The 25,376-nt window shown below is 42.5% G+C and overlaps 1 protein-coding gene across 1 annotated transcript in view; it reads right to left on the bottom strand.

The window, feature by feature from the left end:
* PTPRG (protein tyrosine phosphatase receptor type G) overlaps window positions 1–10,812 on the bottom strand; it is a 407,362-nt gene extending 396,550 nt beyond the window's left edge. The window contains exon 1 of the mRNA XM_062008042.1: window positions 10,456–10,812. Within this exon, the coding sequence (XP_061864026.1) occupies window positions 10,456–10,540 (85 nt within the window). The 5' untranslated portion in view covers window positions 10,541–10,812. The remainder of the gene's footprint in view (window positions 1–10,455) is intronic.
* Window positions 10,813–25,376: the final 14,564 nt, after the last annotated feature.

Raw genomic sequence — 25,376 nt, 5'->3', positions numbered from 1 at the left:
CAGAAATGGAAACAACTATAAATGAGTACAAGATGTGATAAGATAGACAGATTCTTAAGCAATTTAGTATAGAGATGACCTCCAGTTTAGACAGTACTTAAAATATGATATCATATGTATGGATCAATAAGTAAGTTGGCATTTGTCTCTGATCCAAAAGCTGGAAAGTTATGTGTCTTTTTTTTTTTAGTTACTCCAAAATGTAGTCCAATTAAGCTCTACTAATTTTTTTATTACACATCCTCTAGATTCTAATTTACAAATAAAATCAAGAGAAACAATTAAACGTTAAGTACTATCAGCATGTTTCCCCAAGTGGTGCACATGTGCAACAGAAGTAGTTCAACCTTGATACACAAGGCCAGGTTACAAATTAAAATACGTTTGTATTACCACTATTTGTAGGCTTCACACTTCAACAAGTAACATCATTGGGCATCACGCTCCCCTTCCGTGCATGAGCCCCTCAGACTGCAGCAGCTACAGATGCATGTTACTCTTCCAGTCTCCAAGGCAAGCACTGATAAAGCAGGGGCAACCAGGGCCTAAGGGTGCACAGTAAGAATATATGCAGCACAAAAAAATGCTGGAAAGGATTTTTGGTGATGGATAGTTCATCACTTTAAAGTTTAGTTAAAACCCTCCTGGCAGACTGCCTGATGACTCCTCTCCAGGCAGCATCCACTACGAGGGCCTGCCTGGCTCATACTGCACTGTCCTCCTGAGGCACATGAGAAGTATTGGTATTGATCAAGCACAGTTAAGCTTATGACCTTTTCAGCACACCAGAATTTGATCCAGTATTAGCTAATAGGTATGGATTGGGTCTCTTCCATGGTTTTTGGTGAAGGCTCTCATATTTAGAAGACTTGACTCCTCTACTCACAAGGATCTCTCCACTTTCTCATCTACCTTCGCAGATACCAGCCTCTCTCTAGACAGAATGCTAGGTGGAGAAATAATTGGTTTTCTTCATTTGATGCATAGTGAAAGTTTGACCAAAACAAACACAACCAAGGTGGAAGGATAAAAGTATCCAAGGGAAGCCACCCTAATGGAAACAGGGCCACAGTAACATAGCAAATCTAAATTCTTGCAACTAGCCCAATATCCAGTCCTCTCATCTGCACCTAGCAGCAGAAGAAAACGAGGACACCAAAAGAAACACTTTTCTACCAAGAACACCAGCATGAGTAATGGTAATAGAGAGACAGAGAAAAACAACTCACTCCTAAGTAATTCATTGCTTCCTTGGGGTTACATCCAAATCTAATCGCCACTTCAAGAAGGTCATAGTCATGTTCTGGGGCTATTTATAATGCTTAACCAAAGTCAAATCCTAAGATACCCAATTTAGGCAACTCCGTAACAGGCACCTGGACTATTATGGGAAGCACTAACTGCTACATTCTTCAAATCTGTGGCTACAAAAGGAAACAAAAAACCAATAAGCAGTGCATCTAAGACATGAAGAGTGCAGCCAAAGAGGTCTCCCTTTCTATTGCTAAGGTGGCCCTTATAGCCATATTCAAGTCACATTGAAGAAAAGGAGATAAGAGTCAAGAGTTTATTTTAATAAAGTTAAAAACTCTAAGAATTAGTGACTCAAGACACATTCACTGAACAGCAGACTATTTTATTCAGGACTGATTCTAACAATGATGTAGGAGTCATACCAGGCAAATAATTAACATAAGTTTTCTTGCTGTGGCAGAGAAGTAGGCCATTGAAAATCCTTGGAAGAACAGAAAGAGCAACAGCATCTCACATGTATGATTAAGACCAGTGTTCAGCAAAATAAGATAGCTACAAAAGTTATTCAAGGATTGGATAAAACCCGATAGCAAAGTGCCTGTGGAGTTCAGGTCATTGAGTTAATCAGGACATTGAGACATTGTTTACTGTAACGTTTAAGTACTTTCAGGGTAACAAATCTTTAAAGTAGCAGAGGAAAGTGAACAGATGCAAGACAGTTGTTAAAATGCCTGTATATTTGCAGTTTAAGCTCTACAGCTACAGTGAATAACTCAAGCAACAACTTTTTTGGTGGCTTATTTGTTTTCTTAACTAGTTTATTCAAGGAAAAGAAGCTGGGCATCACTTCCAAATGGGCATCAAACAATTAATTGATTTTTTTAAAAGAAGTGACAGCTGTTGACAGAAAAACCTCAAACACCTTTGCAACAGTCCCAGCTTTCATCAACAATGCAGCTACAACCAACAGAACAATTCCAAGGACCAATGCACACGACAAGCATCCTCCAGAAAGCCAGAATTTTAACAGAAGGCCAGGACAGGTCTGCTCCACAGCAAGCACAATCCTACAAAGAGATGGTTTTGCATTTCACTGCACAGTAAAAGAAAAACTCTCCAAGAAGCATAAAGACAGCATCAAAACTGTGCACCTTTGACATAAAGGCAGCATAGGGAAATATTTAAAAGAATACACAGTCTTTTTTTCAGATTGTCATGATAAGGGTTATGGTGCAAATCACAGAAACAGCAGCATCATCATGCCACAGCCATTTATGGCAGCTGAGGACCAGCCATTAGGCTGAAATAAAGCATTATAAACGTGCATATTTTGCACCCCAGGTTTACAAAGACAGCAATGAATTCATTCACAGTAAACAAAACAGAAGCATTTTACAATGCATAAACAATGTAGTAATAAACAATTTAAAGTCACAGTTTCTGAAACTGCTGTCACTGAGCCTACACTTTCAACACTTACTTAAATAACTAAAACTGCACAAAGGTGTTGCTTTGGAACAAACAGCTATAGAGAAGCTATAAAATCTGATGCAAAACCCTTGGGCAAAGAAGAAAAGAAAAATAAACAACTAATTTTAGAACCTGAACACTCCATTAGCAATTCTCACCAATTAAAATATGATGCAACTGCTGTCAACAGGCAAATTTCAGTTGTACTTTAAGTATGGATTTAAATACAAATTACATAAGCTATTGTACTGTAAGAATAAGTAAACTAGGTACAAGTAGCATGGAGGCCAACAAGAAGAAATATTCATGTGGTTCCCTCTGCCTACTTACTGGATTAAAGGTTTAAGAGACAGCCAGGCTGCACAAACCCTCATTTCTACTTTGACTGCAGCAAATCTATACCATAATCTCAAGAAGTTTGAAAGCACCTTATGAATCTAAATACCAATGAAAGTCTATTGAAAACTTAATCCCTGAACTCACTTGTTATAGCAATGAAGATGTGCACTTCATTATTTGAAAGCTATTAAGTATCTTTATTGTCTCAAGCAGCAGTTTGGGTGAAGAGGTGGTGGGAGGCAGGCACATGGAGACAACAGTCTCGTGCTGAGGACCACTACATTCAGGCTTAGGTAAAAATACAAAGAATTTTTAAAAATAATCACTAAACTTGCTCTAAAAAACTTTACTGAGGCCAACTCATTTTGAGGCATGTATCCCTAAATTCACTCCCTCCTAAGACCTAAAATAAGTTGTTATAAAATCTGGAAGAGGAGGAGAAAAATAAGCAGGCAGGGAAGAAAAGAGATCTCACAGGAGAGCATATCTAAGCACACCAAAATGATACAAAGGTAGGCACTGCTCCTCAGCAGAGCAGGGGCTGCTTCGCTGACATCCTCGTTTTAAAGGAATGGAATTAGGCCCAAAGACAGTAACATGCTTACTGTTTAGTACCAGCAAGAGTTAGGACAGAAGTGTTTCCATTCACTTCTGCAGTAGAAAAATGGCTCATCCAGCACATTGGCACAAGTGATTCTACCTTCATACCCTGCTTACTCAGTGTTTACTACCTGTTCCAGTGAAGCATTCTTCCACTCTGGGACAACTGACACTTCTTTTCAACTACTCTGATAGACTGACCAATGAACTCCAGGTCTAACATTTCAGACTGCTCAAAAACAATAATCCAAACTGCAGGTGCTTTTAAAGGAGTATGGAAAAGGCAAGGCATTGCTTTGATTAAAGGAGGTATTACGGCATTTTGTATATCTCTTACAAGTCTTGTGCAAGGATAGAACATGGGAAGAGTGAAGAGTGGGAAAACTGTCTGCTTGCCTATGAGGAGCTATCAGATAGCTTTCCTTTACTGTCAGAAGAATAAACTGACTTCCAGCAGAAGAATTTAACAGCATTCTGTCAGGGAGACAGGCATATTTTACTTCTTAAAAAAAGAGAACAAAACAGCTGCCACAAGACCAAATAACATCTCACATTTTGCTCCTAAATACCAATGCAGCAGCTCTTCAGGGCTTGAAGTCTCATTCATTACATACCTGCAAGCAGAGAAAAGGATTTTTCAAAGCAGCTTTCCTAAGCTAAGCATCCAAGTCTCAAAACACCTAGATTTTCTTTAAAGGCCTCCATGCTATGAATGCAAAGTCCTTCAAAGCAGTCACTGGCAGGGGATAAATATATTCATTTGGGCATCGCTGCAGCTTTCACACACACAAAAACTGCAATAGCCCTGTCAATTGAGATTTTGTGTGTCAGTACTGCTGGCAGGTGCAGGATGTGGTCAAGTCCCAAGTTCTAGAAAATGGTTCATCATTATCCAAATGACTTGATAATTAAGAACACTAATACTTTAACTCTCAAGCAAACTTAAGAGATGCATAACAAAACCACATGAAAAAAACAGGGCCATAACGTAATAACCGATTTTATTTTAACCATAGTTCACTTGAAGACTAATTCAAATTGCCATAAGGTGATCCCATTCAGCCTCACAAAAAGACTTTCTACAGTGATCACAAGTTTCCTTACTGCGCTGTGTCCTCCCTCCTCTTCCAGTCAGATGGTGAGTTTATTCTCCACCACCTCCTTCAGCTTCCTATTAAAACTGCTAGCAATCAGAGAAAAGGAAAAATGAAACAAGAACAGCGATACTCAAGGAGTATTGCAGTATCTTCACTGCTGTGCTTGCAATCTGCACCCTCATTCATCTGTTCACTTCCTGGGTGGGAAGAGTCTTTGCTTAGGCTACAAATACATGACAGCTCAAGGCATAAACCAGGCATCCAATGTGTCCTGGCAGCTGTGCATCAACAGGATGACTCGATGCTGAAAGGCAGCATTTGAAAACATGACCAATGCAGCCCTAATTCATTTAAGAATACTGCTGTCCCCACTGAAGCGGGACAAGATCTCTTTAGAGATGTCCCATGTGTTAGAACAAATAGAAAAAAGACAGTTTGCGTTGCCTCTGGGCAAGAAATGTGGATGGATCTCTGTAGTCTACAACATCAATAACATGATCATCAGCATTACTCCAAGATACTGGGTAATGGGATAATTAATAGCAATCAAGGATCATTTTTCCAGGATTTTTTTTCTCTACAGGTTTCTTGACACATTAATATGAAAACTAGTTGTTTCCATCATTGTTCTCTACTTGGGTATCTCCAGTCAGCCACACCTCAAGTTCCACTGCTTAGTATGAAAGTGTGTATTAATTTACATTGTCTTTGTCTGCTTTGTTTCCAATCCCTGTATATCTCCACAAACCTGATATAGGCAAATTCTTCCTGGGAGTAACCCTGGCAATCAATGAAGTCACATTCCTGTCAACCTGGTGCAAGAAGATGCAGGTCCACAATTTCCACTTGGAAGCATGCACAGGAGTTTACCTCCTGAAGAGGGGGAAAAACTGTGAAAATATTTAGATACCTAGAGCAGTAACCAGTCTCCAGAAGGGATATATAAAACCATAATTAACCCACTTCGTGTATATACACCTCCTTGGATAACTCCATATGTTTTGAGAACATTTGTCTGATGAGATTCAGTTTCCTAAAATACTTCACAATTGTTTAGAATTAAGCTTTAAGTAGCATGGCATGTATGTATGAAACACAATGGTGTAAGCAATTGATATAAAAGTATATATATAATTCCATATAAGTACAATTTTGTCAACAGACAGGAGCACTCTGATCTTTAAAAACTGAAACACAGTAACCTAGGCAAACAGAAATGAGTCTCATTTTTCCATAATTTCTCAGATTAAAGTTACATATTAGCTAAAGTGCAGCATTATTACTATACCCTTAGGGTTCGGAGCACATCATGCCACATGTTCATTTGGCTGCTAAAAAGCAGGAACTAAATGATTAGCATTTTTTCCAAGGACAGTTGAGATTAATAGTTGGAAGCCATTTCTTTAATTTAACCATGAAACTTGAGCACTGAAATTAGAGTCAACATTAATAATGTTTTATTTCAAAAAACTTGAAGTATGTTAATCCTTGAGCACTGATCACAAGACAGACACAGTCTCCTCACTGCTATCAGTTTCATAACACTACCACTTTAACTGACTGAACGCACCTAACTTCAGACAACACTTGGCCCTGCAAGGACTCAACAACTGGGAGTGAAACTGTGACTCTACCGAAGTGAAAAGGAGGGTTTCAGTAATTTTTCTGGTACCAAGGGCAATCTATTTGTTCAGCAGAGATTCCCAGAGCAGATGTGGGATGGACGAGTGAACAATATAACACCCCTGTGCTAAGCTCACAGAAGTTGCTCACTGCGCTAATCAAGACATTCATCTTCTGAACTGGATCAAAACCCCTTTCATCCCCATGTCCTAGACAAAAAGAAGAGGAGATAGGGGATGAGACAGCAGTTACACAAGTTCTCATACACACAGGCAAAAATCTTCCTCAAGTCTTCCAAGAAGAGCAACATCCCCAGTCTGAATAAAGGCTCTGTAGACACCGTGGACACTCCAACATGACTGCAGGAATTCCAGTTACCCTAAAATCATGTTCCTTTTCTTTGCTGAACATACTGAAACATACATGAAATTCAACTTCCTCAGGAAGCCTCCCACTCCAATCACTAGTGCACACAGCTCCTCTGACCACCTGAAGACTTTCAAAAGCTATGTCCAGGCTCTGTTAACCATGAATCAACTCCTGTAAACCTGCTATTGGATAGGAAAGCTCTCCCTTGAGTTTCCCCCCCAAAAGTGTACCAGGAAGCTCAGCTCTTACAGATTGGGAAAGCTCACTTGACATTCTTTATCTGTAAGGACTCCATTAGCAACTTCCCGTAACATTAAGCATATCTTAAAAAGACACTGAAAATAAGGGATAATTAAAATGTAAGAAGTGTCATCTTCATAAAAGCCACAGGAATAACAAAAGTCTTGGAGGGCCCTCTCCTGTACGTTCCGTATTTCTCTATGTGCACAATGTACCTTCCTCTGTAAAATCTTTAGTGAACAAAGCCCGTCTTCTCTGTATCTTTAAAAATATCTGAAGTAGTAGCATTTGATTAGTTCATTGGGAAAAGCTCTCAGTATATTTTTTCCTCCAAGTAGAAGACCGTTACATGCAAAATTAACTTTCAGTTCAGAACTATGAAGACTCAAAATCCAAAACCCATTTACAGGCAGTTATCAGGTCAGCAACAACTTGATTCATTAGAGCTAATCTAGACTCAAGAAAATTACTTTCATTTATGCATCTAGCCTAAGAGAATGCTAACAATTGTCACTCCTTAGATGACAGGATTGTCACAGCAACAGCTAAGAACTGCAAAATGTGTACTTTTTCCTTTTATAAAAAAAATATTTATCCTCTCTTGGCAATGCACTGAGAAACTACATAGTAAGGATTTCACAGAAATGTTAATATTTATTTCTTACTGATTTTTCATACTGTGAATTCAGATAAATGAGCAAATAGACCCCATGGAAACAACCTCTCTTACCTTGTCTCAGTTTGATTTAAGCAATGCAATTACCAGTGACAAGCCCACAGAGAAATGCACTAAACTTAACACTTCACAAAGGGCAAAACCTTACCCACCTAATTTTTTTTGTGCAAGAATGACTCCTTCCTCTTATTGCAACCAAAGGAACAGCAACAAAAATACCCACTTAAACACTGAAAACCTATTACAACCCTCCTCACAAAGGAATACTACAAAGACTTATTTTCTACGTGGTTCATTTATTGTTGCTGAACAAAGAAAAAAACAGCCTTTATGTTTCCTCACAAAGTGATTTGCAGGGAAGAACATAAGTAGTGACCTCTCTTTCATTTAAAGAGAGACACATATGAAGCAAAGGGAAGAAAGATGCTTGTAAATTGACACATAAAACAGCAAATACCATAATTTTCTAATCCTCTCTGGAAAATGCTGTGAAAAGCACTGAAACATTTGTGGTAGATACTAAACGGTTAATATCTGGCCGGGATTCCCCGCCAACACAAATTCCAATGATTTGCCATTGGATGTTGTCAGCACCAATGTCCTGTCACAGTCCACTGAGATCCTCCCTGCAGCTTTCCTGCCTCGGGCATTTCTGCTGTACCGGATCAGAGTCTGGAGCGTCCCCGTTTATCACGACGCTTCACTTACCCCCTCTTGCACGCACACACACTTGCCAGATACTACGGCTTTTCAGAAGAAGGCATAAAAGGGTAAGCAAGGCATTGAGGTCTAACACGGCACTCTGTACAAAAACCAAATGCGTACAAACCCTTTCTAGAAAATAGTTCCCTCTCCAAACAAGTCTTTTGCAACTAACAGCCCTGAAATAGCCCTAAATATTACACAGCTGGTTTACAGCTTCCAGCATTAAAGAGTTAACCTACACACAGCAAATGTCTATAACCTACTACTCTCTGCCTGCATTCATCTTCGTATTCAAACCATAATGCAAATATTATCTGGTTGAAACATCACTGATTTAAATCAGCAAGTCATACAATACTGTCACATTAAACCTACATCATAGCTTGTCTTCCTGAAGCGTTCTGGAGCCTGCCTTCTAGATGTAATTACGGTACAATATATATCAGAACCAGAGAGAAAGGCTTCACTCTGAGGGCTGAAATTGAGGAGAAATCAATACAAAGAAGATAAATGTTTCTTCAAGAGCTGCAGAGGTATTAACCTCTCCAACTTATTTTCTTTCTGCTTCAAATCATTTCACCATGCAAGAAGCTGCTGGAATGACTGGGATACAGTGAGTCTATGTGCTTATTTCTGTGTTTGGGGTTAGGGGAAAAGAAGTGTATTTTAGGAAAAAGAAAAAGGGGGCACGAGGGGAAGGAAAAAGAAGTTACTATGAAGCTTCTAGAATGTACTTCCTTCTTTTCACACTTTAGGATGCAGCCGAAGACCCGGGGCTGCATCAGGAACCCACAGAAGGGACACGAGTCACCGCGGGGTGAAGACCTCACGAAGGCAGAGGAGCTTGCCCTGCCCAAGGCCCCTCACAGCACACCCACCCCAGGGAAGTGGCATCCCAGCGCGGACCCCACCGCACGCCCCCTGCCCAGCCCCAGCACTGCCAGGAGGGGAGAAGCTCACGGGGAAAAAAAAAAAGTTAAATAAAGAAACCACTTCGGGGGCGTGCGGGGGTGCTAAGCCGTTTTTAGGAATATCCTTTCAGCCGCAGATGCGGGAGGGGGAAATGAGAAAACGCAAAGAAGAGCCCGCCGCGCCTCACGGCTGCCTCGCGGGGAACTGCGCGCCGGCGGAGGGGCGCGGAGCGGCGCGCGCGGCCCCGCGGGGGCGCCGGCGACGCCAGAGCGCCCCTGGCGGACGACTGGGAGCACTGCGGAGGCGGTGGGAGCCGAAGCCCCGCGCGGGCGCCGCGAGTTCCCCCGTGCCGGGGGCGCTCAGGGAGGAGATACAGGGGGTCTCACTGCGGGGCGGGGCGAGCGCCCACCGCACCCGTTATCCACGCACCCGGCATTTCGGCGCAGGGCGAGGAGCGATGTAGACACAAGCCACGGAGTGCGAAAGGGAAGGGGGAGTGGGGGGTAAGACGGCCGGCGCTGGGTGCCCCCCGCCCACCTAACCCCTCTCCTATGGGCGTGGGGTGGTGGTTGCACAGAGTCGGCCCCGGTGCGGAGCGGGCGCGCAGCCCTTACGACTCCCGCCCCTCCCCTGCCAAGGTCAGCGCGCCGGCACGGCGAGACACCCACCGCGGACACGAGTGGGGTGGGGAGGGCAGAGACCTGCCTGCAACTAAGTTTTTGGCGGGGGGCTGGGGGTAGCAACAAGGGGTTGCAGCGCGGAGTCACGCTCCCTTCGGGGCGGCGGGTGGCAGTCCCGCAGCACAAAGGGAGCCCACAGGCATCCCCGCGGAGGAAGGGCAGAGTATAAGGACCCCCCCTCCCGCCAGCTCCGCGTCCTCGGGGGCTGCAATGCACCGAAGAGAGGGGAGATCGCGCCGGCAACGGGGAGCCGAGGCCACGCACCCCGCACGGCCCCACTCGCGGGCAGCGCTGCCCACAGCCCGGAGGGTGCTGCAGGGCTGGGGGAAACCCAGCGTTGAGACCACCCGTTCGGAGGGAACCTCGCGGTCCCTAGCGCATCCTCAGCGTTCGTGGGGTGCCCCGCCGGCACCCCACCCACGAGGGTCGCGCACACGTGTGGCGGAGGCAACGGGAACACCACCACCCCCCAGCCGCCGCGCTCACTCACCGGGGAAGCACACCACATCATGGAGCACGGAGCTGGTAATTTTCAAGAAAAAGATCCACCAACACGGTTGCAGTAGCCTCCGCATGTCCAAAGCCGCACATCGAAAGGGGAGAGGGGCTAAAATAATTAACGCACAGGAGGAGGAGGGGAAAAAGGAACAAAAATAAAAAAGGAAAAAAGAAAAAAACACCAAACTTGTTGAAAATAAGTTTCTCCCCGCACCCCTCTTCCTGCGGGAGAAAGCGGGGGGCTCCTGCTAGCCTCCTCAACGGGGGAAAAAGCCCCGGAGCCGTGGGGCAGGGGGAGGACCGAGGCGGCGCGCCGGCGGGGCGCGGGGACCCCCCGCGCGTCGGGGCGCGGGGCGGCGCGGCTCAGGCGGGCAGCGGCGGCGGGGCGCGCGGCATACCGCGGACGGGGCGCTCAAAGCCGCCTCCGCGCACGGGCGGGCGGGCGGCGGTCAGCCGGGGCCCCGGCGCGCTCCATCCTGCCGTACAGGAAGTGGCGGGCGAGCCCGGATCCTGGCGGAGACTTTAAAGCGGGGCGAGGGAAGAGAGAGGGAGAGGGAGCGCGACGCGGCGGCGAGGCGAGGCGGCGGCGCGCCGAGCGCCCCGGCAGCGCGCCCCCGCCGCCCTTAAAGCGGCCGCGGCGGCGGGGCGGGGGCGCGCTCGGCGCGGGGGCCCACTCGCCTGCACGCGCCCGCACCGCTGCCCCGCGCCCCCACCGCTGCCCCGCGCCCCCACCGCGCCCCGCGTACTCTCCGCGCACTCTCAGCGCAGCGGCGGCGCCCGCCCCTTTGCCTACGGAGGGTGTGTTATGGGGGTGGCGGGGGAGGTTCGCTGCCGGCGGCGGGTCTGGGGGACAGTGTGCAGCTGATCCGGGGGGATCTGCCTTTTGCCATTTCGGATCCTGCACTCTCGGTCCAGCCGTGTCTGATCGAAGTTACTTGTGTCATTACGCTACCCTCGCTGCATGCTGCAAGGACGACGTGCTGTCGGGTGTCCGTGGACCCTGTCCCCGTCCCCTCGCCGCCCCCTCGCCAACCGTGTGTATCATTCTCTTTATTGCCAGAGGTGTCTGCACCACCCACCCCCCAAGATCATCTCTAGTTCTCAGGCGTCCCCTTTGGTGATCTGCATCATGCTGCATATTGCTAGAGGTCCCCCACAAAACCATACAGCTCAATGCTGTGCTGGGAATTGCCAGAAACTCTCTCATCAACATCACACAGCCTTTTTTTCTTCCCTAGTACTCTGCATCACTCTGAGTATTGCTTGAGATCTCCCAGAAAATCCTACAGCTTCCCTCACGTCTCCTCCCCCTCAAAAATACTGGGCATTGCCAGAGACCCCCTCTGCCTCCCTCCAATCACATAGGTTTTTACTCTCCTCTCAATACATGTGAATCTCGATATTGCCAGAAGTCTCCCACAAAATTCCTGAGTTTTCCTCCAGTATTGTGCATTATGCTATGTATTTTCAGAGAGCCACCACCCCAAAATGAGGTAGGAGTTTGATATTTTTGCAGTTAGGTGAAGGCTGCTCCAGGGCACTCTACATCCAAATATTGGCCCACAGCCCCCTCCCCAGCAGCAGTTTCTGAGTGACTGATAACTTTGCACAGGAAACAGAAAATGGTGTGAATTCAGGATGAAGGGATGGTTGCTTGTACTTGGCATTTCCGGGTGGTGCTGTGGTCTGCTGAAGCTTAAATTTCATTCAGAGGTAGTTTTTGTCTGTTTCTTTGGTAATTATTTCCATTACGGGGATGCTGTTTCAGAGGAAAAGGGTTTGGCAGGGGTTTATCAGTGCGTGCTGTGCTCAGCTCTAGCTCTGTCATTTGCTGTGACCATCTCCTCTTTGCTTACCTACAAACCTTCCACATCTGTGGTGTTTCCAGAGGCGAGGAGATGGGCAGCAGGAGGAGGAAAAGAGAAAGACAATTCTGATTTATTCAGCGCAATGGTAGTGATTTTCTCTTCCTCTGCCTCAACTTAGGGAACACTAGGGCAGAGCCCTCAGGGCTTGGGCACTTACTACCGACGTGCTCTGACTTTATTGGAAGAGGTTGTGGTTTTGTGTCCATCTGGGTTTACCCCACACAGCACAAGGTGCCAAATCAGTGGATTACACTGCAGCCAAAGGGCCCATAATTAGGAGGCATTGCATTTTCATAGGCTTTCCTTTGACTTTCTCTCCACATCCCAGGTTGTGTCTGCCAAAAATTACAGTTGGAAGTTAAAAGTGCAGTCCTTACTCGGCAAAACTGTTTATCCCAGTAGGGATTTTAACAGTGTAAGGATTTAAGGACCTGATTAGATGTTCTCTGCCCTCGAGGGCACCACCCTGTGGGGTGTGCAAAGAGTGAAGAAGTTGCATACATAAGGATTTGTCTAAAACAAAGCAAAAAAATTATAGACCCTGAAGAAAGTTCTTGTCCAACTTATTATTCATTAAATCATTTCCCAAAACAGGTGGGGTTTGGAGGTCTGTTTCAACTCTCATAAAAACAAAGATGAAATGTGAAGAGCTACATTTCCCTGATTTTTTTTTTTTTTGTTCCTATGAAAACCAAAAACCAAATCCCCACCGGCCTTGACCTTTTGGATGCCGCAGTGACATCTGCGCTCAGTTACTTATCGGGCTGCTCCAGAAAAACCTGCAAAGTATTCCCCTTTCAGCAATTGATTCTTAACTTTACTGATCTAATGCAATAGAACAGGTAGCCAGGTTCTCTCCGGTACTGAGACTTCTTCAAATGATGGCTCCCTGGTGTTGAACAGGCAATCTTAAAGTGAGCTTCAACTGGTCTCATTACATGAGAAAAGTTAGTAAACACTATTGCAATCTCACAAAAGAAGAATAAAAGTAATGGATTTTGTTTAAGAGCAGTTTGCATCGGTACTTTTCTCACGGATTCAAAATCCTTTGCAAAAGCTGGTAATTACACCATTTAGAATATATTTTTACATTGGTTAAGGGTTTTCTGTCATAGAAAATTACAAATTTGAAACTGACCCCCCTATCTTGAAACAGGAGGAATTCTACAAATGCCATCCTCAGAGCAAATATGCAAGTAAGATGTAAAATACATAAGCAGAATACTATCTCCTGAGGAGCACAGATGACTTCAGACCTCTGTAAGCTGCTAAGGAAGATTTTATAATGGCAGTGTTCTCATCAAAAACCAGAAGTGTTTAGGTTGGATATTCGCAGTAGTCCCCTCAGGTCTGAACTTCTAAAAACAAATCTGTAAAACCCCAATGTCGGCACAGACAGCTTGGTTCAGCATGCTGAGGTACACCGTGTACAATGACCCACTTTTCCTGGAGTGGTAAATCAATCATTGCATCGTCACACGCCAGTTTAGGGGCTGTAGCAGCGGAAGTAGCTTTGTTTCCCATGAGCAATTTGGGTGGGCAGAGAAATGGAAAGATGTATGATGGGGATCTAGAGAACCAAATTAAACACGGGTAAATGAGAATCCATTTCCTGCAGTATCTCTATGCCTGCGGCACGCTGTCTATCAACAATACACAGGTACAAACTGGCCTGGAGATGTATCTTTAACTATCCAAACAGAGAAAACTGCAGTGGTAGCCTGCTGCTCTGCCAGACTGGTGCCGCGTGACTGGGGAGCCTGTACGTTACATAGGACAGCTGATTCTTTCCCAATGACTGAAGTACTGGTGTAATTAAAATAACTCTGACTGTATGAAAAGATTGTAGAGGGACATTATAGTACAGTGCAGTTAAACCAGATTGATGGGTGTTCTGCAAGTCTTGCAATATTTACCGTTAAACGTAGTGGGCGCTGTCAAGGTGAAAGGAATAGGATCAGCATCTCTGCTTTGCATGGAACAGTGAATAAAAGATAACTTTTATCTTTTTTTTTTCTCCTCCTATTTGAACAGGTAATATTTTTACGCTGCCTTCATCAACATATGGGCATCACTCCTGGGAAAGAAATGAAAGTCTGTTAATTTATTTGATCAGACATGAGAAATAATAGAAAACTGAAAGGAAGACTCGCATTTGTCATATGTTTGAACTAGTGGAAAGCTGAAGAAAGCAGAAAAATATTGCAAGGAGTTCAAAGACGAGAGGGTTTATTGAATTAGGAAAATATTAATAGCATTAATCATTTCCAAACCAGGCTTCTTAACATCTATAATGACTATATAAAAGATTGGGGAAATAAAAATCTAAGAAAAAAATGGGATATAGAAAATTACAATTTTTTGGTGTTTATTAAGAAAGGGATGAGTTTTCATTGATTTACATCCAGCCACCCTCATGGGAATGGTTAACCTGCTGGGAAAATACCAGGTGAGGATCTAGCCCTGAAAGTATAAATCAGCGTGAAGTACCGAGAAGCAGCTACAGTTCAGATGATAAGTAATGTGAGGTATAAACTTCCAGGTTAATTCAGCAGTCCTAGGTCCTGTCTAGCTTTGCATAGAAAGAAGAAAAAAAGAAGAAAGAAATTTGAACTTGGAGTTCTATAAATTATATTATTGCAGAGTTACTTTCTCATAGCCTCAGGACAGATGCATTCTTCTCAGAGGATGCTGTGAGGCTTTGAAAGCCTTAACAGGGCATCTGAGCACCTGCTGAGAAATAGAAGTGGAGGGCAAGCAAAGGAGCTGTGAAAAAAAAAAACAACAAACCAGCAAAGAACCAGAGAGGGCTTTATTTTGATATAATCATAGCAAGCATCTGTGTTGTTTGATTTATGAAGATATAAAAATAGATTAAACCACGGAGGCAGGTAAGGCAAAATGTATGAAAAATGTTGATGGGTGATGCAAACTCTAGGTAAAGACATATGCTGCAGGTCAGAGATTATTGCAAGTATTGTTAGGCTGCACATCTGTAGCACTACCTTGAGTGATCCTCCAAGATGTCTTGGCTGGGCCATGTCCCACAGGGTTTTGCACAAGGTTCTTTTGGAAGACCAGTACATTTATTTTCTTGTGGTCTGTAAAAGGAACCTCCACCTTAGGATACTCTTAAGCAGAATCTTTCCAAACAGAAAATTGGTCACATGCTGAAATACCTACTTGAAAGCCTCATCGTAATCTTGAAGTTACACAGCTCTTTTGTCTCCTGAAATGGCCTCAAAATGACTGTGTTCTGTAAAAATATGTTAGTAACCGGCATGGTAGAGGGTCAGACTGATCAGCAATGAGTTTCTTTCAAAAGCAACTGTAGTTCAGAGTCCTATGGTATGACCTTGCTAGGGCTGTAAGTGTGTATTTAATTCACAAATCCTCTCCTGTTTAAAGAAGGGAAAAAAATCTATTGTCAGTGTAGCAGTGAGCAGAGAAAGCATGTTAATGACTGGAGCTGAGGGATAAGCATAGTAGACACGGCTTACTGTCCTGCTTGTCAGTTACCATGTAAGTAGCTCACCAGGAATATACTGTCTTAGCAGAATTTAAGATGGAAACTAACAAGACAATAGACTTAGGAACTTTCATTGTTGGTGAAAAAACTTTTCATAGGGTTCAATAATATTTGAGTTCAATGTAAGTCTTGGAAACATCAGTTGCAGAAAAGCGAAAATCCCTTTGACTGGCAAGGCTCTGTCCAGCCTCCGTGTTTTTAACAGTCATGCAGCTTGCCTGTGAGATAACTGCAACTATCAATTTTTTTTTCTATACAGTGAAGTTGACTGCAGGGTTTGCAGGCAGCCTGAACTCAGGCTGAAAATAAGTTACTGTAAGGAAAAGTGCAGGTGCAGTGTGCTGGGCCAAGACATATTATAGACACAGTTAATAGGAACAATCTTCTTGTCTCTAATAATGTCAGTTTCGAGACTCCTTTCTTCTAGAGGACTCCAGAAAGCCAGTATCACAATGGGATATCTACTCTTTTAATGGCCTCATGCATTACAACCTAAACATCAGACTCCATCTTTTCCCCTGTAAGTAAATTGGTGAGAATAAATAAATTTATGAAGGTGGAATTTCTGCTGTGCCTTTCTGTCTCTTCCATCTCACTGCTGCTTTCTGTTGAAGGAGTGAGTGCAACATACTACTGCTTTCTTGCATGGATGTCAAAAAGATGTGTCAAAATCTACTTGTGAAAGGTAAAGCCACAGGTGTGCAATGGTCCCAAGGGGGGGAGGCAGTAATGGCACTGTAACAGGACACAACCTTTTCATATAAAGCCATTGCAAATAGTGTCCAAAGACAGGCCTCTGAAATTGCTCCACAATGAAGACCAATCAGGCAGACTGCAAAAAACCACTTTCCCAGCCAATCCCAGGAGCACACTTTAAGGAAAACAAAAATAATCTATTCTATAACTGGTAGGAAAGGGTTTGACAGAACAAGGAAAGAAATAACATCTGAGGGTTACAGGGACAAGTAACTTTATTTTGGGCCACGTGTGTTGCAATAGGGAAAAGCAGGTTGCAGATTGCAGCATAGTTTTATCTTTGCCATTCCTCTTTGGTTTTGGTTTTTGGGGTTTTTTTTTCCTTATAACATTATCAGTTACTCAAATATGGGCTTGTGTGAAGCACTCTGGATTTGAGTCTGAATAAGTAGTATATTAGCTAATACGATTCCATTGAAAAGGGATTCCATAGCCAGTGCCTCAATTAAATGAAGAAGTGTCAATATTAATAAACCTTTCAAAGAAAGGGAGAAAATCAGATACTGACGGTGACCCCACAGACATGAGTGTTAGTCAGATCAATACATACCCATAAGCACTGATGGAAATAGCTAAACAACAACAGATCTAGGCCACTGAGATTTGGCAGTACAGCATACCCACAAAGTATCCTTTGTTTTTTCTGGTTTTGCTTTCCATTCTGGTACTCTCCAGACAGAGATCACTGTCATGAGCATGAGCTACTTGTCCACAAACATTTTCTTGCTGGAGTTCATCATGTCTCCTCTTGATGCCTGCTCTGAAAAACGTTTCTTGGAAGTCTAAAGATACTGTCCAAAAAGTTGAATAAGCAGTAATCCCAACCCCTGCCAGTTTACATCTCTAATGCAACTGAAATGGTTTTCATTCATCTTTTCAATTGTCATCAAATATAGATCCACTTTAGCTGGGCATAACTCCACTGACGTAAATGACTGGGCATTCACTTTCTTGGAACTACACCTACTTGGATACAAGTCAAAGTTTTGCCACTGCAAGGAGGAATGTGACCAAATACCACAAAAATGCAGTTGTTGCTTTCTACAGTGTTTTGCTACTTTGGAAGTGTTGCAAGATTGTACTCTTATCTTTTCTACCCAGATTTCACGTTCATGATGCATATCTTTGTGCCATCAAGGTCTGGTGGTTACAATGCACTGTGCTCACGGCTTGGGTATTGGAGGGTTTAACACATTTTAGAGTTTCAGCATCTGTTTTATGTTGATTTCAGGAGGAGAATGGGAGAAAAGGATGCCAAGTTCCAGAGAACAATAAACATTTTGGGCCAAATTCTCCCTTGGTCTACACTGGTGTAAAATCTAATGTTTCTTCATACAGCTGACAGTTAGATTGGAGTCAGTATAATACAGGGCAAAGTCAAGCCCTTTAATTTGGAAGAACACAATTGCTTCCTCTGGCCTGTGCCCAAGAAAATATATTTAAGCTATACAGTACATAGTAGAAGAAATTTTAATTAACAATTTTTTATAGAGGTATTGGGTAAAAGCCTTCCATCCCAGACTGAAAACAAGGCTTTCAGAGCTGAGCCAAAAAGGGGAATGTTTATCATAAATGACCTAAAGAGAAGTACAATTAAAATGTGTTTAGAACCTTGAGCTGTTCTGTTAATCAACATGAACTTAGAATTCCAGGTTTTAAAATAACTAACGATATCCAAATAGTTTTTGGAATCTATTAAAGGTATCATCTTAAGACACATTGTTCATGAAAAAGGAAACTGAGAATAAAGTTTTAATACTAATTAATAATAAAGAAATATGAGACCTCATAATCCTTCCCAAAGTATCACTGTTAGTAAAATCTTACGCTTTTTTTCCACAGCAGAAACACAACAGAACAACATAATTCTCTAGCAGTCAACGTTAATTGCAAACTGAGAGCCATTTCTGAGCGTGGGAGTCTTCCATGGGCTGTTAACTGCTGGCCTGTCCTCCTGCCCAGCTCCGGCAGTGGCACCGGCCAAAGCTCTTGTACCACACGGGGGAGTGAGTCTCTCTGAATGCACAGAAATGTTCGTGTTTCATAAATCACTCGCTTTGAAACCTGATTTCTCTGTGCTGCAGCTTTGTCAGTTTGTCTGAGAGATAATGTAAGATCTGCAACCCTTGGCAGTGTTGTAAAATACAAAGCCTAAAACCACGATGTTTCTGTAAATGAATTGCTTATAAGGTGGAGAGAATTTTGTTGGTGGGGAAATCTGTGTCAAGCACGATTCCATTTAATAAAGACTGTTTAAGACTGGTATTTCCATACAGAACTGGTATATATGACTAGTATTTCCATACAGAACATTAAGAAAAGTTCAAGAAATCTCAGTCATCGGGTAACAGGTTTAATTTAATCATTAAAGAAAGCACAGGGTGTGGCAAGGTTCATTGTGTGGCAACACATTATCGCAGCAGAGTGAAAATGAAACACCACCAGAGCAGGATTCAGCCATTTCAATACCCCATTTTTCATTGCAATGTCTAACCAAGGCCTCTGCCATACAGTTACAGGAATAATGGGCATGGTCCATGGTGTGGGCAGGCTCTGGGTACACCTGTCCTGGGATTTAATAAGCCTGATTATCTTGACAAAACACACTTTTCATGAAGTATAGGCCATGGCCAGTGGACATACTGCCTGAAAATAGCGTAGCATATCTCAAGGGGAAGAATCATCCTCATTCCTCAAGTCCCTCTCAGCCCAAAGGATACAGCAGTGATGAAGTTCATGAACAATGCAAAAAGGGAAGTGGTGACAAAATTGACTCAAGGCGGCTCAGGTTTTCTAGCACTGCATCAGACTACCCTAATGAGCATTCTCTTGGATTTTTATACATCATTCCTATGACCTTACCATGTCACACAGAAGATTTACTTTGCCAGTTTGCTGTTACCTGCTACTAATACAGACTGCTGCTAGCACAATATGCTATTATCCAGCAAAACAACATGTACTGACAAACGCTGTTTAGTGAGTCCTGGCTACCAAACTGAGAAAGCCAGGATCACTGCTGAACAATACCAAAAGAGGTCTCACTAGCTTCTTCTGCCTCCTCCATTGAATGAGCTGTTAATAGACAAGCTGTTACAGAGAAAAAGAACTAAATAGTTTACAAGCTTACATTTGAAGGCCTGTGAATTGCATTAGCTGAGCCAGCTGAGTGAGAGCCAAGGCAATCTCCCCACCATTGTAGAAAATGTGGCATTGAGGCATGTGGAGGCAAAGGAAGAATGACAGTGACCAGGTTTACAATATGCAAAGCTGGAATAATTACTGCTTTCTGTGGCATAGAATTTTTAGCTGAACTGTGATCTAGAATAAGCATCTCCTTTAAATGCATAAGTGTGCATGTGTGTTCATAATTTAAAACTTTCTCTCTTTTATGCAAATATTAATTTACAGCCTCAATAGAAACTCTTTGAAGTTGACTTTTAATTTTTCCCCATAGGACTTTTCCCACCCCAATCCCTCTTTCTCTGCTGCACAGGTCACTCTCAGTATGAGCAATGACCACAGGTTTTTTTTTTATTACTCAGTGTTTTCTTCGGGCCTAGCAGTTATGAATAAGAGTGTGAACCACTTCCAATTCAATTACCTGGACAATTACTTGGGATCAGCAGAACAGGAATATGGAGCTGAAAAGTTTTTGGAACCCTCTGGTTATAAGCCAAGAGACTGATGGAGTTCTTTTTAAAATTTCTTTCCATTCTTTACTTTTACTAGACACATAAAAGTTTTGAAAAGCAGCAGAACAAGAAAAAATAGTAATAGAGAAATGGTGAATTTGAAAAATAAAGAATGGAACACTCAGATCACTCATTTTAAGACTTCCAGTGGCAGAAAATAATGAAGGAAAGATAAAGGAAAGGAGAGTTAAAAACCAGCCACCACTGAATCATGATAATTCAAAATTTCTAACTTTGAGAAAAGCTCTGAAACTTTTAAGGGGTCAGATTTTCACACAAAAAAATTGTTTTTTTAAGTTTCAGGTTAAAGATTTCAACCTGCTCACAGTTTTCTTTAAATTGCTGTCCCATTTTTATACAGTCTTTGTTTAGAAACAAGCCAGGTGATGTCTCTAACCCGTTGTTGCAATGACAGCAGTCTGAAATACTACAGTAAGAGCTGAGGTAGCTGGTTTAGCAGAGCCCTTACAAACAACCTGAGGAGATCAGGTGATCACTGAGAGGATATTCAGCAAAGTGTAGTGATGGCTTTTGTTGTAACCTCTACTAATGGATGGCTATTTTTAATAGCTCATTTACACTCCAGTTAAAACAGACAGAAATCGGCCTGACAGGAGACACATTTTTGGCTTTTTAAAAACAGATTTTGTGGTACATTATCAAATAAATGGTTCACAAACTGGACTAACTTGGGTCAGTGGTCCAGATAACGAATGGCTTTTCTAGTCAGACTTGAGCTTTGCCCATTAAACTTTCTCAGAATCTGAGAAACCTTGCAGTCATGCTAACTTAAGAGTATCAGCGGTCTATTGCTTACATCTGAAAGAAGAGAATTAGTTTATACTCAGAAATCCAGCATCCCTCTGCTTTGGGTGAGAATTTCTGCCACTATTTTAAGGCAAATGGCAAAACTCCTAAGGACTTCAGAAGGGAAACAGAGACTTGCTGATTTGTTAGTTGCTCTCTTTGGCTTCCAGTCCTGCAGTAACAGTCTAGGTGAATCAGCTTCTGGAACAGTATTTACCCAGATCAGACCAAGAGGAGATTACACATTTTCAGGTCCTTGATTATGAAACTTTTTCAAGTACTTGCTAAGAAAAATTCCCTTTAAAGGCTTCAGACAAATCATCATTTCAAAGGCAGTTTGTTTCAGTGAAAGGCTCATGATTTAACTAATCAAACCTGTGAATTGTGACCTTTTGTTTTGGTGGGTTGCTTTTCCTGATCTGTTCAGTTTGCCCTCTTGTTAGGTCCTTTCATTCAAGTTAGTAGTTTCCTCAGGTTGGCTGATCTTTATTTCTGCTTTTAATATTCCCTATTGATTTTACTGTAGTGCACTTACATGCTGTTCAACAGTCCTCATTACTGTAAATAAAATGAGATAAATAACTTGGCTTTCTTTCTGCATTTAAAATGTTTGGCAGCATCCATCTCCACCCTTAACTGAGCATTTGACAGTGTTACTGCTGGTATCTGTGAGGGCAGCTCCTGAGACCTGCATGCCCCTCATCACTGGTATCCATGCTAGTTAGATAAAGCTAGCTTGGAGTCTGCTGATATTACTGGCTAGTTTTATCGAGCAAGCAGAGGTAGCAGTAGCATCTGTGCATCTGTTGGGTGTGCAGATGGGGGCAGTTGCCCTCTTAGACATTGGCAGCAATAGCAGTGTTAATACATGCATCTATGACCAAGCAAGATATTACCTTATCTGCAGTATATGTGGAAGTCACTAAGGCTCCTGTTTTCAGATCAGGTAGATGTTATTGCTATCTATCAGTTACAGGCTTTGGCTTAACTGGTCACTTAAATAACAATGGTAAGATGCAAAACACAGCTTACCCCTCTCTTACCATTTGTGACAGGCCTTTGCAGACGTTTCTCTGCCCTGGCTTCTGTCCTCAAGGAAACAACCGGCATAGTCAAAGTTCCTTTGGCTAGAGAAAGTCCACATAACATTCCTAGCACACTCCCTTCAGACTCCTTGGTAGTGGTGCTGACATGGCAGCTGGAGGTCAAAGCAGCTGATAAAGAGATGGGACAGCTGTTCAAACAGAGCCTGCAGTCTGTGCCGGGCTTTGCACATAGCAGTTTCTCAAAGTCAGTGCTTACGATATGTGGCTGTGTGTGTAGCCTTAGCCTAAGATTCCAATCTTGAAATGGGCCTGCCCAGTGAGCAAGCACATTATCACAGCTTATTCTAGCTAGTTGGAGTACTGATAGCATAGCAGCTGACTTCAACCCGCTTGAGTGAATGCCAAGATCTGCTGGAGGCTGTGCAGTCTGGTTAAGCCAGCATGGGATCACCTTCATTGTCATTTTGCCCTGACCGAGACAGATTGGTCTGGGTGCTGCATCCACAAGTTCCCAAGACTGACTGCACCAAGTCTGAGTGGCTCAGTATTGATGACATCTACCTCTGCCAAGGTGAGAGATGTCAGCCTTACTGCTGGTGATGCTTACTTGCCTTAAAGGTTTTTTTCCCTGTTATGTCTGTAAGCTAGCACTGAAGATCAAACTTGGGCGTAGGTTCAGATCAACACTGCCAATACACAGCTTTGTTGGATCTCCAGAAACACACACCCACTTGCAGATGTGTCTTCCTGCTGTGCTTTGCATGGCTGCAGCCAAGATAGCCTATAAAACAGACCTTCACATGGGGTATGTTCACATCCAGACATGCTGAGGCAGTGCCAACATTTTCTCCAGTGTCCCAAATTTTAAAGAGTTCAGTGTGGAGTTAATGGTTTTGACTCACTTTTACCTAAATATGCACCTGAGATCTAAAAAGACTATGTTCTTTTGAAATTGTGCTTGTAAAAATAAATCTATTTCAGTTAAGTAATACAAACTATTTTGAAAAAAGCTGCAGAATATCCTTGTATGTATATTGTGAAAACAAGTAATTAAAGTAGCCAAAATAATGAGTAAAAATCACATGACTTTAAGAAAGCACATAGAGAGTAATCAAGCAGGATAAAACTAAATAAGATTTATTTAAGTTAGAGACTCATGTATATGCTGTATTGTATTCTTTGGACTGAACAGAAATGCATGCTGTGAAAGGGTGTTCTGAAGTCCATTAAAGAGTAATCTTTGTACACAACAGTAGTGCTGTGCAAATAAATGTTGTGAGGAAAAATAAATAAGTTTTGAGAAATGAATGACTTTCGCAGTAGTTTGCCAATTAATTAGAACAAAGAGGGAAGTCTAGCAGACAACACAAAGAGATAAATAAGGAAGAATTCAAGTTGCCATACAGCTATTCTCTCACTCTACTTTTTGCTAATTCTTCCTCTCACAAGCTTTGTTGGATTTTCTTTGGATAGGGAAGAAAGCCAAGAGGATACAGTAGCAATTTTGCTCCCTCTTGAAATGTTATCTCAGGGTCTTACCCCCAAAAGAGGTTAATTATGACTTCATCCTTACCACAATTTGTTCTTACGGAGTGGTGGAGTGTGAACTAGAATGGAGAAAGAATTAGAGAAGATTTAGCTAAGTTCTAGACAGCAAGACCTATTCCCCTACAGCAGTTAAGGAATTAACCAATGCAATTTCATAATTACTAGTTATCATCTCTCAGACCCTGTGGAGGATATGTCAAGTCCCAGAAAACCAAAAGAAGGCAAATATAGTACCTGCTTTCAAGAAAATGGAAAAATGAACTCTCAAGAAATCATGGATTTCTCAGTCTAACTTTAAACAAGCTATAACTGGAAAGAATAAATTAGAGACTCTGAATGACACCATTTTGGAAGGGATTGAAAAATACTATAGCACTGCAATTAGAACTAGTGAAATGTAAACCAGGGAAATGATCCCAATTTAACAAGGTCACATTCACTCAACTAAAATAAAAAGAACTATATATAGGCAGGAGAAGCCAAATCTCCACATTCCAAAAAGGCAACAGAAGCCTGGAAGATCTAAAAGTGATAACATCCACAGTAAATGAGAAGTGAGATGTACTTGTAAGAAAGCAAATCTTGTAAAATGTACTAAACAGTAGCACTGCTTGTAACGTGCCAAACATTGTTACCTTGCTGTGCTCAGAACTACTGGAGGTTTAGCAGTTTACACTGAATCTGGCTCAAGTACCATATTTTTCAATGAAAGGTTGAGTCCCACTGGACAGGAGTAGGAATAAATAGAAACCTACGAAAACATAAGCTAGGAGAAAAGTTTGAAGAAACCAAGTTTGTTTCATTTACACAACTGAGGGCAGTATGACAACAGACTTCCAGTGTCTAAGAAGCTGCTAAAAGAAGACAGTAATCCATCACTCTCTGAGGATGGGGCTGGAAAAATTGCTTTAATTTCCAACAAAAGAGATTTAGTTTCTCATTCTAACTATAAACCTAGTTAAACACTCAAACTGGCTGCTAGAGTGTCTGTGGAATCTCCATTACTTGGGGTTTTAAAGAACAGATTAGATAAAACACCTGTCAACCTTGTTGGGTATACTTGATCTGCATATCTCGGTGGAGGTGGACTTACATCAAACACTTTTAAGGTCTTCGCCAGCCCTCCCTTCCTCAGCTTCTGAACATTGTAGTTGTATAGTTTTGCAGTTGCATATAATGCCCTAATTTTAATTAAAAATATACAAATGAACAAACAAGCAAACAAACACCAAAAAAATTTGAAAATGGATTCTAGGATTTCAAAGATCAGAGGTAAGTAAAACATGTCAATATCTTTCTGCTGACTGATGATCCCAGATTCAGCTGTGTTTTAACAGAGGCATGGGACTTAGACAAAGAAGGAGTAGAGATGCTGAAGTTGGAGAAGGTAGAATGGGGGAGTATGCAGTAGCTACTGTTACCTAATCTCCAAGAGCCTTTCCTGGATCTTTATCTCCCAGAAAAGGCATGAAGCTGGAAAAGCTGGGGAAAAAATAAACAAAACAGGTGGTTTGTTTGGGTTTTTTTTTTCTCTCTTTTTGCAGAGTATCCCAGGACAGTCCAGGAAAGGATCCAATGAGAGGCATGAGTAAGAACTTGGTTGTAACTGGAAGGAGCACACAAAAGGTCTCTCTCAACATTGTAGCCAGCATTTCCATGTTCTT

Source organism: Colius striatus, chromosome 15 (genome assembly GCF_028858725.1).
Source record: "Colius striatus isolate bColStr4 chromosome 15, bColStr4.1.hap1, whole genome shotgun sequence".
Classification (NCBI taxonomy): Eukaryota; Metazoa; Chordata; class Aves; order Coliiformes; family Coliidae; genus Colius; species Colius striatus.
Note: the sequence above shows the minus strand (reverse complement) of the source record. Positions and strands in the feature narration are given on the sequence as shown.